Here is a 14150-nt window from a genome sequence, read left to right on the forward strand (position 1 = left end):
TACGAAGAGCCTGCCCAGGGGATAGCGAAACAAAGAGGGGAGAGCAGGCGGACGAACAAAGAGATGAAAGAGACGTCGAGATTGCCAGGTTCGAAAGCCAAAGAGTTATATATCGTATATTATACGTATATAAGATCCGCGTACTCCGGTGGATCGCAGATTCGCAAACGACGATCGGTAAGAGAGTAAGTAAATTTGCGAGACATGAGTGGATGTCGGCCATCCAAGTAGGTTTCCATCGTGGAGTAGGGATGAACAAACGATAATAACAAAATGCCGGCATCAGGCAGACACGTTTTTAACAGGTCTAGTACTAAAACTCATATTTCTGTACTGGATATAAGCACACGGTGGCGTCGGGCGAGGCAAACGAAGAGAGAATATTGAGGGGCGGAATTCAGGTCCGTCAAACGAAGATGGTTTAGACACCATTCGAGAAGCTCAAATGCCACGTGGGAATGATGGCATGATCCGGCAAACCGAGAGAAGTCAATCAGCCGCGCCTGTCCAGGTTCCTGCATGTCCGCGCTGCTAATTGTTCTGTTTTCCTGACAGGACACGTTGCTCTCTGGTCCTTAACTAAACTCTACTGATATGCATAGCCGTACCCCTATTCCTTCGCGCTAACGACTAATCGCACTAAGCGCCCTCATATCAAATGCAATGTGTTGGCTTCTTCTTGACATGTTGTAACAAAGGCAAAGAAACGAGGCAAACTCTACAGAAACTTTATGCCAACCTAGCTAGTTTATAGTAACACCGCCGGCTTGTCCGACTTATCGATTGAAAACGACTTTCATGAGACCATCTATGTTACTCTTACCTCGACCTGTGATCAAGTCCTTAAGGTCGCCTCTCGGTTCATTGCGTTACGATAAGACGAGTCGGACTCCAATGTTTCCGAGTCCCTCGTTTAGTTAGAAATATCGAACATGTGTGAAGCACTCGGCTCTTCTAGGCTAAATGTCATACTCAAGTTATTCACCGGACTTCCTGGTATCAAAATCTCCAGAAAACCGGTCTGTACTATATCCGCGTTCCGGCATTTCGGTGGTGATCGTCTTCCCCCCTGGCTTCTCTTACGCTCTTGAGTGATGTTAATTATCATATCCCGTTCACAATCAACCGTCAGCGCTTCATATCAAAAGACTCATGTATCCGTTTGGAGCTAAAAATCAATGATTCGTTAAACAAGACACCCTCAAATTCTTGATAACCCTAGACAATTGAATTCATTCAAGGGTATTATAGTACAAGAATCCACCTCGGCTCAGAAAGTGTTAGCACGCTCAGCCAGCTCTCCAAGGCTGACTGAGAAGCCGCTGGACGGATATCAGCGATCGGTATCGCACGTCCGCATTCTCATGTGTCATCAACTGCATTACCCGCGTCTTCGCTCCGAGGTCCGCCACGGCCCTAAGAACCAGCGTAACCATATACTTATTAGCTGAAACTCTGCATGAGAAGAGAAAATGTGAACGTACTTCTTTCCTCGATCGCAATACTTGACGAATTGCCCGAGATCATGCGCTGCTACTGCCAATACGGTCGGATCCGAGGAGTCGTTCAACAACTTGACAAGAAGTCTAGGTAAAGATAGAAAAGTCAGGATGAGCAGCCGATTAATGAAAGGATGTGCATCAAGGACACCTACTTGAGCTGAGCATAATCTTGATCGCAGAGCTTTGAGGCATTCTCTTGCCAGAACGAATCAGACTCGTGCACTGGCGACCATTGAAGGTGGCCAGAGGCGAGTTCAGCCGTGTATTCTTCCCACGTCCTACATGAAATTTGTCGTAAGCACATACAAGTCGATTAACTAGTTACTCACGTTAAGCTGTCAAATCTAGCTTTAAGCTCGTCACGCAGGAATTGGACATCCTCTACGATATCCTCATCCGTCCATTTTCGCCCGCATAAACTCTTTGCGAAGGGAAGGAGCTGAGCAACAAGCATTGACGGCAAGTTTTGAGAAGGAGCCTTCGTGACCAGATTCTGGACGAACTTTAATCAGTCATAATTGAAACATCAAGAGACGAGACACTGACTCGGAACGTAGCAACAATTACTCGAATAACCTTCTCTTTCACCGCACCCTGCGCTACATCTGTCAGAAGAGGAATAATATCGTATTTCCTAGAGAACTCGGTGTAAGACAGATCATCAGGAAACACCCATTCATTCAATTACTTGTTGATATTTTCCGAGATTTCTTGCTCAAACGTCAGAAGCCAGAAGCAAAAGCAAACTTGGTAGCTCATCTGAGCTCCAGGTTTGTTCTGCAAGATATCACGTAGGCTGAGTACGTTCAGATTCAGCAACACTAGAAGAGTACGAGATGACAAGTGTACAGACCCAATGATAATCTTAGAGTGCGCCCAGACTGCTCTGCGAACTTCTGTTCTAGGAAGTAAAGCTTCAAGGCATTGTACAGCAGCATCTCTCTTGTTCGACGAATAAGATTGCATCAGTCCGGAGAGGACTTCCAAGAATGGTTGGAGATGTTGCGGTTGAATAGGGGAAGATTCGGAACTTAAATCAAATTATACGTTAGTCTCTGTACCGAACGATCGAACATTGAAATACCTTAGCAAAACAGTTAGAATTTGAGCGGTCTTCAGCTGAAGGAACTCGTCTTGGCTGTCCAACGACCTGACGCAATAACATCAGCCAGGTGTCGTATAGTCTGAACAGGCAAGTGTGGCGCACCGTAATAACGGACCATATGGCAGCTCTGGATCCTTCTCAGCAGCCTTAGTGAACAGTTGTATACGCTCATCATGATCTGAATGAAACGGTTCATAACTACAGAAACAATAGTTCAGTCTTCGCGTACCTGCAAGTGCGTCAGTAATAAGCACTAGGATCCACTGCATTGTGTCCACCCGGTTGAGTTTCTTGAGAAGGCCAAGGTACAGGCGCGCATACGTCTGACCGTCTGATTGCAATAGTGACTCTGTCTTTGACCTCGGTTGTCTGTCAACTTTCTTAATGAGCGCGAGCTCATCGGGTGTCACCAATCCGGCACGCTGGTAAGCCTGTTTAAGAATGTGTTGACTAAACGTCATATATACGAATTTGAGTAAACGAGCCAACCTCCCATGGTACCGGCTTTGAGCGAATCTTCGCGGATGTCTCGTCGAGATATGAGTTTGAGACGAGGGATAGAGACATTGTAAGGGGTCAGCGGGAGAGATGGACTAACTGCAAGACGCGGAGGTGCTACGCCACCGCTGCCGAATGCAAATGGAAAGTCGCGTCAAATAACAATTCATTTCTTTTCTAGTTGTACCGACACTTCCATGTCGCCTCCGTCCGTCCTATTGACACAATGTCGACGACAACTTTCTCATAACCATGGCTTGGCACTTCGTAAGTTGCTATGAAATTGCCATTTTCTTGTAGGAAAAGTACCGGGAAATAATTGACTGGATCCATGCTCTTCAGGATTTACGAAGCGCACACTTGCAACAGTCGTCGACGCACCAAAAACACACCGTCTCGCAGTCAGCATCCTTTTGAACCGCTCCCCTATCCTCACACGAACACCAACCAAATTCGAGCGTGAATTCTACAAATACCAGCAACGTATCCAGCGCACCTTGCACAACCCATTCCCACACGAGTTTTACTTCAAGCAAGGCTCCCTACTCGAAGCACAATTCAACCAGGATGAAATCCGGCGGGAAAGGAAAGCGTTCGGCAAGGATGCGGTGAAGGATATGGAGGACAAGTCGTCGCTTCTGATGAACGTGGAGTCAACAACTGGGGAGGAAGAGGAACAGCCATTGCCGCGACGAACTGCTGCAGATGAAAAACGAGACTTAAAAAGCCTAGACAGACACGGTGCACGGAACTTATATCTCCTAGTAAAGGGCCTACCAGGCGATAAGTACCAGTGGCGATTTCCAAAGGGCCACGTAGAAACAGGCGAGCTTTTACACGAGGTTAGTTTCGGTTGTTCTAGAGGGTCAATTCTTAAAACTAAACTTGTTTTTTTAGGCTGCAAAGAGGGATTTGCATGCTGAGTGTGGTCCCCACATGAATACTTGGATTGTCGGACGGAAACCAATAGGTCTGTTTGAATATCAATATCAATCAAATGCAGACCCACAATTCTCCTGCGAAAAAGTACGTTTCACGATTGCGTTTTTACTCTATTACCTTTGTACTGACTGATTATGGTAGATTTTCTTTTATAAGGCGCACATCTTTGCAGGACAGGCGCGACCTGTAGATAAGAAAATCGCTGACTTCGCTTGGCTTACGAAGGAGGAGATTGAGTCGTATGTCGACAAGGAGTATTGGTTAGGGACGAAAGACATGTTATCCGACGTTTAGTAGATCATCTTATTATCTTACACGCATAGACATTTCGTCTTGCTAATTACACCTTGAATTGTTCAGTTAATGCACGAACAAAGAGAAAACGATCATACAAGTTCAACGATTGAAATCATCGTTCTTTTAAACAGATCTATCTTTGGTATACAAGTAAAGAAACAAATCAAGGAGCGGCGTCAAAAAGAGCGTGGTATGTTTGAAATTAGGGAAACGGAATGAGTATAAGGAATGGAATTTCGTGTGATTTATCAATAATGCAAAGGATTGGCAGTGGATATGTCCGGGAAAGGCGCATAGAAATCGAGCGGGGCGCCGTAATCAGGTATGTTCTCTAGCTCTGGTGCTGGCGGCGCTAATGGGATTTGTGGTTGACCAGCATCTTCCAGACCGAGCAATAGACCGATATTTGCGTTAAATGGATTGGTAAAAAGTTGCCTGTCTGCTGGAGCCAACGGTCTCACCGGCTGTCCGAGCGCGTCATATAGCCAGACGGTTTTGTTGATTAACATAGACTGAGGGAAGCTCATTGCATTATTGCCGTCCGTGCCGCGGTCTACGAACGGCTCGCCTGTGCCGTTCATGGGGTTAGACGTCTCAGTCTGCATCTTTGCTAGTTCAGATGGCAGGTACAGGCCGCAACGTCGTTCAAAATCGTCCCTATCAACGTCGCTTGCGTCGTCAAATCCTGAGAGGTCCTCGACGACCTCCTTGCCTTTCCCCTTCTCAGCCGACCGGGCCGAGGTCTCTCCCACTGCGGTCGGATCAGGGGAGTCAGGGAAGCCATTCGACTCCTTAGGTAATGTTACAACGTCGTCCTTTCCTTCAGAATCGTGCATCTGTCCCATGACCGCTCGCTGCCGTCTACCAGGCAGCTTATGGTATGTTTTCTCGTGTCTGATTAGGCTAGACACGGATTTGTAACCTTTATGACAGCCAGTAATGGTGCATTTAAATTGTTTCTTTTCGTCGCTGTAAAGAAGAGTCAGCTAATGCGTATTCAAATCACCTTTACAGAAACACCTACTGCACGCTATCCACGTGCGCGGGGATGTTGCACTTTTGTTTTGTGCTAAAGTCGCATCCTTCGGACTTGAATGGGCATTCAAATATTCTGGCAGAATGGAAGGGGTGGAAGACATCGAGAAACAAGTAAGTACAATCGAATAGAACATATAATAAAGGTATAAGACTAACTCGGCTCGTTTGTTGTGCACTGTCCTTAGGTGCCGCCCTAGGTCGGACCTACGGGCGAAAGTAACTTTGCAGCCCCGTTTACGACAACAGTGCTCTGAACGTTCAGATCCATTGAGCCGCCTCGCGGTACGTCTACGGGCAGGCTGTACCCCGGAGTTCTGTCTTCCAGTGCTTCGTGCCTGCGCGCGTGTTCGCGGTCTCCGCGATCGGGCCATTGCTCTAGTTCGCACCGTGGTGCGTTCAAAGTAATGGAGTATGTAGTGAAGAGGTGAGCGGTGTAGTTCGGAGAAACCGGGCGAGAAGTCCCAGAGGATGTAGAGGATGCGATGTGAGCTGTCTAGAAATCACTGCGAATGGTCCACCTTTATACGCGAGCCGGAGGACGTGCGGCTTGGACTCTTGATTGCTTTCGTTCGGGGAGAGAAAGGGAAAATGGACTCGCCTGATTGGCTGAACTGAATCTTTGGCAACCAGCTGTCCACTCGTCTCTTCGTAGTAAACGATTCACACAATGCGTGGGCCACAGACGCTTTAGGCTTGTGATAATTGCCACCGCTTGGATTCTGAGGTCAGTGGTATGCTTGAGACCATGGTCTGAGAAATCTACATTGCTAGATTCGGCTGCAAGGTTTATCCCCTCTGTAAAAGCTACACGTTTATTCTGCAACTGTTTAGTGACTTATGTATGCTGCTAGCGTCCTGAAATCCTATAAGGCTCAAAACGATCGTTCATGGCACAGTTGTCTAGGCCTGAACGGCCTTTTCACTGTACAGCATGGAAACGGTCCTCGTACCTGGATGAATTGCGTGGCCTAGGGCCTCCCCGTACCACTACCATATTAGTCGCCTAATAGTAAAACAGATCAAGTCCTAGGATCTCTAGACTTCCAATGACTATACTAGTATGATACATCTACATGAATCTCTTAAAGAATATTTTGGTCATCAGTTGAGGAGAACAAGTGACTGCCACTGATGTAGATGTCCATATTTGAATGGATCTGGGTAGTCTCTACCCCCTGAATATGGCTCACAATTATATTACAGACACAAAAGTTAAGAAGGTGAAGAAAAGCTGCCTGTTATACATGGAAGGATAACTTGGAACTACTATCAATAAAAATGCCGGTAGGTTGTCCAGTTGACATGTGATAGGTTATATATCTTACCAATGTGCTTTATAACAGTACCTACACATTCTACTCTCGCAACTTAATGGATGCACTTTCTTTTTTTCGATTATTCGCAAGCTGTTCCTCTTGGTTGTTTCTAAATTAAGAATGTGATTTGCACAAAACGTCTGAACTGGGCTAGGCTAAATACAGGAGTTCGTTACCACGCTTTGACTTCTTTGATGAGATTATGTAATAATATCACTGATCTACTGATCCATGGTCGTCTGGTGCCTTCCAATTCTTTCCACGTCTTCAAAGCAGCTCATTCTATTCTCGGCGACTTACCAAAGACAGGACACTTGGTGCAAAAATACTCAGCTAAGTGGACTGCCTGGTCCAATGGACCGTATGAAGGAACAGAAGTTATGCTCAGAATTAACAAGTATAAGCTAAGCAAATGTATCAGACTACAATGGCTTAAGTCGTAAATTTAAAGCAAATATAAGGCCGCGAAGATAAAGCAATCGGTCACCGCGGTGTTCATGAGTACTCAGACTCGAGTTGAAACTTCAGCGAAAGAACGAGGATCAAAAGGTGTCGTATGACGTCTAATCTGTTAGCCGATGAAACGGGTGACGAAAATGGCGGATATATAACGCGCTTATGTGCACAGTTCAATTGAACTTGCAGGACGCCTTTTATGTATTTTGTACTTTCCAAATACTTTCTTCAAGCCCTTGTAAAACATTCTATCGACAAATCAGGATGGATAAGTTATTTTTCTTAAATCGCCGTCCGACTTCTTTATTGTATGTTTAGCCAGAAGTAGCTTTCTAGGCTGCCGGGAGGTGTTGACTCTGGAACGTGCATGCTTTCTCAAATATGATAATCGCTTCTACACCCACAGGCCGTCCTTGTTAACGACTACATGCCCGGATGCCCACAACCTCCACAGTAATTCGTAATTCAACCTGTTTCTAATGACTCTAATTTACACATTTATTTCTAAAGTTACAACTGCAATAGCTTTCCCAATTTCGTACTGCGGATGACTCTTAATTTTTCGTCGCCAGAGGCGCCTTACGACCACGTCCAGTCACTCCGAGTCCTAGACCCCATTCAATTTGGTTTGCTACCTTGATCCGTGTGCCAAGCTGTTCAGCGAACGTCAGGACACTTGCCGGATCCTTCTGGAACTGCCTTCCAACAAAGATGACGTCGCTCATTCCTCGTTGGAGGATCTCTTCTGCAAGAGGGCCGGTTGAGATGGATCCAACCGCTCCGACATGCAGACTAGTCGGAGTGTCGATACCATGAGCCTTTTTTACAGCTTCGGAAAGCGGTGCTTGATAAGCCTTGAAACCGGTTGGGCCTGGGTTCGGGATACGTTGAGCAGGGTGCAAGGCGGCGCTCGACACGTCTAGAAGGTCCACTCCGTGAGCTGCAAGGATACCTGCAAGCTTGACGGTGTCTTCGAGTCGCCAGGAAGGTTCATTTGGAAGAGATTCTTCAAGCCAGTCGGTCGCGGAAATACTACCCAATTATCAGAAACCGTGACAAAACAATGTACATGACAGCTGTTACTTACCGGAGGAAAAGAGGCATATCTTTGGGTATTATGCCTCGGACTGCATCAACGACTTCCAGAGTTAATCTGGTACGGTTCTCGAACGAACCTCCATACTCATCCGTGCGCTTGTTGGAAACGGGGCTAAGGAATTCATGAAGAAGGTAACCATGCGCATTGTGGATTTCTATAACATCGAACCCGGCCTTGAGGGAACGTTTCGTCGCGTCAACGAAAGCGCGGACAATTTCTTTTATCCCTCCCTTTGAGAGCTCGTTCGGCTGCGGAAGTGCATCATTGTAACGGATTGGTGATGGTGCCCACACATCCTCAGGCCAGCCGCCATGCTCTACGGCGGCTGTTGCATGGAAGTCGAGCCAGGGAGCGACAGTCGAAGCCTTCCGTCCGGCATGTGCTAGTTGGATTCCAATTTTGACGCCCTGAGAGTGCGCGAACTCGACGATTTCCCGCAACGCGGGAATCTGATCGTCAGTCCAGAGGCCAGAATCCTCCGGTGTAATACGTCCCTGAGGAGTAACTGCGGTCGCCTCCACGAAGGTAAGCCCAGGTCCACGGGTGAAGATTCCACCAACTACAGTGTTTCCGTTGATCAGTATTTCGTCGAAGTTGAACCGCTGTTGTACTCACGGTGAGCCATATGCCAAGCTGTCAGACGGCCGTCTTCTGCTGAGTACTGACACATGGGCGATACCTTTCACGAAGTATCATATCCATAAAACATGAGTAGGGTAAACTACATTATTGCTGCCACCGGCACTTACGAAGATTCGGTTGTGAAATTCAACCCCGCGAATCTTGATAGGCTGGAATAGCTTTGGAATAGGCTTAGACTGCTCGTTAATGAGTACCGCTGTTCCCGACGGGGGTATCTGCGCCGGTGTAAAGTAGCTGAGAAGGCATTGCGAATCGCATTCAGTGGCACATCATAATATTAATGATTGGAGTACTGGCGTTGGACGTGCACTCACGAGGTGTTGGGAGCTGGAATATTTGGGATTGACATGGCTAAACAGAGTCAACTAACTTGTAACGGCTACAAGTTGCGCAAGCTTGCGTGCTTTATATGTTCCGCGCGGCTCATATCCCGACTAGCACTTTCTGACAGTTTCCGTGTGTGAACCTCCTCTTCATCAGATACTCCGTCAGCATACGCTTATTAATTTCATCGTACATCGCTGACAAATTGCTGAGTAAGTTAACTGGAAGAAGCATGAAAACTTTACATTAGAGAAATGGAGTTTGGACGGGCTCTTTCACTTAGAAAGGACGAACGAGGCTTGCAGTGCATTCATTAGTTCGTATCGCGGTTGTTTGTTTCAATGTTTGGTCCTGTATAAGTTCACCGTCACGGGACCTGAACCAAATGAAGTCGATCCACGATTCCTCTCGTCTTGACATCTAATCTCATCCTACAGTTTTCCAGATCTTGTCAGCGCCCATACCATCTGCGCATCGATCTTATTAATAAAATAAGGTCTACTAAATGCCTTTGAATCCGCACCGCACTCGTGAGGTTGGAAGGATAGTTGCTTTGTCGGTGAAACTTTTGTAGGTCGATTTGTCTGATCCGACCAGTCATGATAATAAGTCATTCTTATTATCAAATCATTATGCCAGTCCAATAGTCAACTGCAGGGATCATGCCTTTAAGCGTCTCTCGATATTAATCGATGCCAGACTTTAATTTGCCTCAAAATACTATTTTCTGCTTCGGGAGAATGCTAGAAATATGAGCGTTCAGTTGCGAAAATTAGATCTTGTCATGCATTAATAGGTGTTTGTAGATTTTTGGGGAAAGCTGTATCCAAACTATATCGACTCACTGCACCACAGTTAGTTTTGGGTCTATCCCGCCTTCCCCAGATTCATCATGCTGCTTGGATCCATGACGTTCTTAACTCGTCTCATGAGTTCCATAATTCCAGGATTATGTTCATCTTTCAGGTATTCCTTCTTTCCGACGCCAACATTGTGATCACCAGTGTCTAATATATGAATACTGTGAGCATTCAACGAATTAGGTGAGAGAAATGTGACTGACAATTCCACGCATGCGCGTCAAGAACTAGTACGCAGTGTACAAGCTGATGGATGTATACACCAACTTTCTGAAGTCCTGCATTGTCATAGGCAAGGACTAGTGCATGAAGACTGCTTGCATTGGTAGGATCAGGGAACGAATGACCATGAATACAGGTGACGACATACTATCTCCCACGTATTCAACTATATGCCTACTTTCAGTCCACTGTCAGTGAGATCTTGTTTCGAATCCTGGACGAAGCAGTAGTATTTTTGGTACGAGAATGCTAGGCGCATTATTCATTAGTGTCAAATGGTAACAGAGCAGAATTTTACACCAGACATCTATTGTCCAAATTCTACTCCCCGCGTCCGATGCCAAACAGGCATCAACACGCTTCCCATAATCACCATCTATGCCATTCTGTGGTCGCAAACCGGAAGTACAATCCATTGTGGTGTTCTGCGATGGCTTGAACCAGTTTGAATGCTACTTTAATTGAATCCTTAGCCTTTGAATTTTGAAGAGAGCCTTTGATAGGATTCGTCTGGTAGACCTTTCCAACTTGACACGATCGGTGATAGGAAATAAAAGTATGCATATACTGACGTATTGTATATTCATCCACAAGTTCGACACATTCTTTGTCGAGAGCCGTAGTACAGTACTCTCACAGAACACAAAATACTAACAAATGTTGTTTCTGTGAAGCAGTCTCTTGAATAGTGTCTACAGTATTCTAAAAATTCGGAAACTCTGCAAGGGTAACCCAGAATAATGCTGGACTAGTACGGCCTAAACAAGTTATTTAAACTACAGATGATCTTGGCAAGTAGACCAAAAACTAGTAAACTTAGAAATCCTTGTCCAAACTCTTTACTAGTAACCTTCACTTGCTTGCTATGTGTGCAGCTCTTGATCCTCTCTGCCATTGATTGTGACATGTGTTGTGCTAATCTAGTTCAGAGGATGAATGAATCTAAGCAGGCTTGTCAGAGAAAATGGTAACAGTCTTCCTTCACCCGTGCTATACAAATCCCTCTGCCGTCAACAAGAATGCCTCCCGTTCCACAGATTACAAGTCATTAAATCTACTATGAGGAATATTGCTGCCTGCCAGATTTAAGCATCAATATTATCAGTGCTTTTAGTCCTCTTGCTAGGCAATCTCTCCATTACAAACTATATTCTATGTAGATGCAGTCGTCATTTTGACACCAAGGCACTGGCAGTAAAAAGAAGCAGTAAGATTATAAAAAATACAACAGTTAATCACCTTCACAATACTATCGCACCCACACCTCCGCAACGGTATCCCACTCCCTCAAGATCTGCGCTTCGTTCGCCACCACCTCTCCCTGTGTATGTAACGTCACCTCATCTTCACCATCTTCCTCCCCAGCCTTCTCCTCGTCTTTGATAAGTAACACCCGTAAACCACCAACCTGGGCGAACCCGCGTACACGGGGTATGTACGAAAGCACGAACTCCACACTTCCTTCCCCTCGCTCTGGTCTGATAGTAAGATTTGACGAAGAAGGTGAATAAGGTGAGATCGTCGAAGAAGAGGACTGTAGGTCAATCGAAGGAGAGGGTGGCGGTAATAACGAAATCGGTGGTAAAAATACCACAGACGTCCCCGAGAATTGTACCCGACCACTCTTCGTCGTCGCATGGTTATTATCCGACTTCAAAGAAGTCGAATAAGGTGAAGGCAACTTCACATCCATCGTTCCACCCAACTCATCCGTATCTCCAAACGCATCCCCTCTGTCATCTGCGTCCTGTAACCCTAATCCAAGAGCCTCACTCAACGCAACTCGTCTTAAGCGTTCTGTTAAGCCTCCTACAGTCACCGACCCCACTCCTCGAGCTGCTGTAGCCGTTGGGGAGGTCACCATACTACTTTCCCTTTCCCCTCCTGCTGCTATTGGCACGGGTGCATTCGTCGAAACTGCCGACCCCGGAGGAGGCGAGACGACTCGTCGAGGAGTTAACACGTCTATTGACCCTGCATGACTTGAGGGAGAATGCATCCCCGAACCAACAGTATCGAACGATAAAGTTGTGCTATTACGTTTCTTCAATGTACGCAGCATCCCTGGTGTAGGTACTACAGCATTAGTTTGCTCAGGAACAGGTGGCGGAGCCGGAAAGGTATGTTGCACCGCGAGAGTTATAACACGCTGTTTTCGTGCTGATGACTCCTCTCCTAGGAGACTGGGGGTGCTCAACGGCTGCAAAGCCGAAATAGCTAACGAGAACCGCAAGGAAAATGGTTCCTCAACACGGACCGTAGCATCCTCCGGCCGCTCAAGTAACACAAGATCCACTGCAATGTCAGCCTGTTGCGAGGGCTGACTGGGTAACGAAGGAACAGGCGGAACGGCCGTGCTCGGGGACTGCGGTCTCGCAGGCGCACCGGGTGTAGTTGAACGTTTCATAGGAGAACCAGGTCGTTGAAGAGGAGGCGGCGTCCCTGTTCGTTGTTGTTGTTGCTGCGCTTGTTGTTGAAGGGAGGGAGAACGTGGTCGAGGGGAGTGAGGCATGACAGCTTTCTGCAGGTACGGTGGAAGAGTAGATGCTGGTGCAGCACCTGATGAAGGAGGGGCAGGTAATGGAATACGGCGCGAAAGTATCTATGACAATAATATTAATAAAGTAATAGTGTTTATCTCGCAGATGAAACCCACTGATGTTAACAGCCTTCCAGGCTCCCCCATAGAAGATCTCCACGAAATATCTAGACGACCGAGCGGAATCACAGTCCCAGGAACGGGCGGTGCAGGAACGCTCGTATTCCTCGGAGTAAACTTCGGAGTCAAAATGTAGACATACTGACGCATATCGTGAGGAGGCATAAGCGCCATACTTCCAGAAAATATGCTCTTTTCGTTTTCTGCATCCGCAGTGGAAGATAGGTCGAAAGGAGGAGAAATAGCGTTCGCATCAACAACGTCCCAACCTTCTACAGCCTCTAAACGGATCTTCTCAAACCACATCGGAGCTTGAGTGAGGTTCTGTATGTGTACCTCCAAGAACACCTTATCTCGTTCGCTCCGGGACAAGAGAGCGGTGGGGCTCTTCGGGACGTGTACTTTCGATTTCACCGACAACGGATTTGTGACCTAAACACGAATATTGTCTACTCTAAGCATTTCCAAGGTGATTATATAAATTGGAGTTCGGCTCACCATGAACTTATAGAACTTGCGAAACGTTTGCATAAACGGATCCTCCGCATTATACGCTCCACTGGTAGCGGGTCTCATCCCAGGCGGCGTACGATAAGTTACAGTACACGCCAAAACATGCTGTCCAAGCTCCTTAATCTCCGTAGCTACACACAGCTCCAGTGAGTCCCCGGTACCCAACGTTCCCGTCCCCGATCCACTCGTCTCCTCCATTTTCACATCCCTATCCGAATCTCCAGCATTAACCTCCGCAAGCAATACCTTACTCGTCGCCGTCTGCATCTCCACTCTCGCCCTAACACTATCCACGGGTAGTCCCACCTCATTGTTCACACTCAACACACAGGCAAACGTCTCCCCTAATTGAATCGCACCAAACGCAGCAGGAAGAGTAAGTAAGTTACTTGCGTGGGTCAAGTCTCGCAGAGTCTTTGGGTGTCCGGGGAGTGGTTCGGCGCCTTGGAGTGAGAGCGGGTGGGCTGTTGAATGAGCAGAGAAGGAAGGGGAACTGGAGAAGAATGGTTGCCAGTGGGATGCTAAAGAGGGACGCGAGACGCGCATTACTTTGAGGGACAGCGGATGCTGCCCGACGCTATCCAGGCCGGCCATTTTGCGACAGTGTTAATCCAGAGAAACGATTGAAGCCAGTCGTTCGCGTTTGTGCATGATCGACGCGTTCACACATGTGCAAA

The 14150-nt window shown here is 46.8% G+C and overlaps 6 protein-coding genes across 6 annotated transcripts; 1 reads left to right on the plus strand and 5 right to left on the minus strand.

Moving 5' to 3' along the window:
• Nucleotides 1–1177: 1177 nt before the first annotated feature.
• Nucleotides 1178–3197, minus strand: FOMMEDRAFT_109284 (ATPase, V1 complex, subunit H). Its single transcript, XM_007267463.1, has 11 exons — nucleotides 3097–3197; nucleotides 2837–3038; nucleotides 2710–2785; nucleotides 2587–2652; nucleotides 2356–2532; nucleotides 2191–2298; nucleotides 2049–2136; nucleotides 1832–1995; nucleotides 1655–1780; nucleotides 1485–1586; nucleotides 1178–1416 (listed from the first exon to the last, which is right to left on the minus strand). The coding sequence occupies exons 1-11, from the start codon at nucleotides 3172–3174 to the stop codon at nucleotides 1290–1292; spliced, it is 1314 nt and encodes a 437-aa protein (XP_007267525.1). The 5' UTR covers nucleotides 3175–3197; the 3' UTR covers nucleotides 1178–1289.
• Nucleotides 3198–3302: 105 nt separating this feature from the next.
• On the plus strand, nucleotides 3303–4341 carry FOMMEDRAFT_157304 (uncharacterized protein; the record flags this gene model as incomplete). The annotated part of the gene is made up of 4 exons (XM_007267464.1): nucleotides 3303–3372; nucleotides 3448–3947; nucleotides 4003–4131; nucleotides 4189–4341. 4 exons carry the CDS (start codon nucleotides 3303–3305, stop codon nucleotides 4339–4341), a joined length of 852 nt encoding a protein of 283 aa, XP_007267526.1.
• Nucleotides 4342–4592: 251 nt separating this feature from the next.
• On the minus strand, nucleotides 4593–5753 carry FOMMEDRAFT_29207 (uncharacterized protein; the record flags this gene model as incomplete). The annotated part of the gene is made up of 3 exons (XM_007267465.1): nucleotides 4593–5247; nucleotides 5369–5455; nucleotides 5539–5753. The coding sequence occupies 3 exons, from the start codon at nucleotides 5751–5753 to the stop codon at nucleotides 4593–4595; spliced, it is 957 nt and encodes a 318-aa protein (XP_007267527.1).
• A 1955-nt stretch (nucleotides 5754–7708) lies between these two features.
• FOMMEDRAFT_134721 (FMN-linked oxidoreductase) lies at nucleotides 7709–9244 on the minus strand (the record flags this gene model as incomplete). Its single annotated transcript, XM_007267466.1, has 5 exons — nucleotides 7709–8186; nucleotides 8242–8812; nucleotides 8869–8932; nucleotides 9003–9129; nucleotides 9210–9244. 5 exons carry the CDS (start codon nucleotides 9242–9244, stop codon nucleotides 7709–7711), a joined length of 1275 nt encoding a protein of 424 aa, XP_007267528.1.
• Nucleotides 9245–10086: 842 nt separating this feature from the next.
• Nucleotides 10087–10717, minus strand: FOMMEDRAFT_29209 (uncharacterized protein; the record flags this gene model as incomplete). Its single annotated transcript, XM_007267467.1, has 4 exons — nucleotides 10087–10226; nucleotides 10283–10349; nucleotides 10480–10550; nucleotides 10600–10717. 4 exons carry the CDS (start codon nucleotides 10715–10717, stop codon nucleotides 10087–10089), a joined length of 396 nt encoding a protein of 131 aa, XP_007267529.1.
• Nucleotides 10718–11453: 736 nt separating this feature from the next.
• Nucleotides 11454–14067, minus strand: FOMMEDRAFT_157307 (DUF974-domain-containing protein; the record flags this gene model as incomplete). Its single annotated transcript, XM_007267468.1, has 4 exons — nucleotides 11454–11489; nucleotides 11560–12903; nucleotides 12958–13392; nucleotides 13459–14067. The coding sequence occupies 4 exons, from the start codon at nucleotides 14065–14067 to the stop codon at nucleotides 11454–11456; spliced, it is 2424 nt and encodes an 807-aa protein (XP_007267530.1).
• Nucleotides 14068–14150: the final 83 nt, after the last annotated feature.

The sequence above is a fragment of the Fomitiporia mediterranea genome (assembly GCF_000271605.1).
Source record: "Fomitiporia mediterranea MF3/22 unplaced genomic scaffold FOMMEscaffold_7, whole genome shotgun sequence".
Lineage (NCBI taxonomy): Eukaryota > Fungi > Basidiomycota > Agaricomycetes > Hymenochaetales > Hymenochaetaceae > Fomitiporia > Fomitiporia mediterranea.

What these genes read in the sequence shown, in the direction of transcription:
- FOMMEDRAFT_109284 (XM_007267463.1), bottom strand. Translation starts at nt 3,174, where the DNA reads ATGTCTCTATCCCTCGTCTCAAACTCATATCTCGACGAGACATCCGCG. An exon ending in CACTCTAAGATTATCATTGG is followed by an intron (nt 2,299 to 2,355) that starts GTCTGTACACTT and finishes GAACGTACTCAG; the next exon opens with CCTACGTGATATCTTGCAGA. An exon ending in TAATTGTTGCTACGTTCCGA is followed by an intron (nt 1,996 to 2,048) that starts GTCAGTGTCTCG and finishes AAGTTCGTCCAG; the next exon opens with AATCTGGTCACGAAGGCTCC.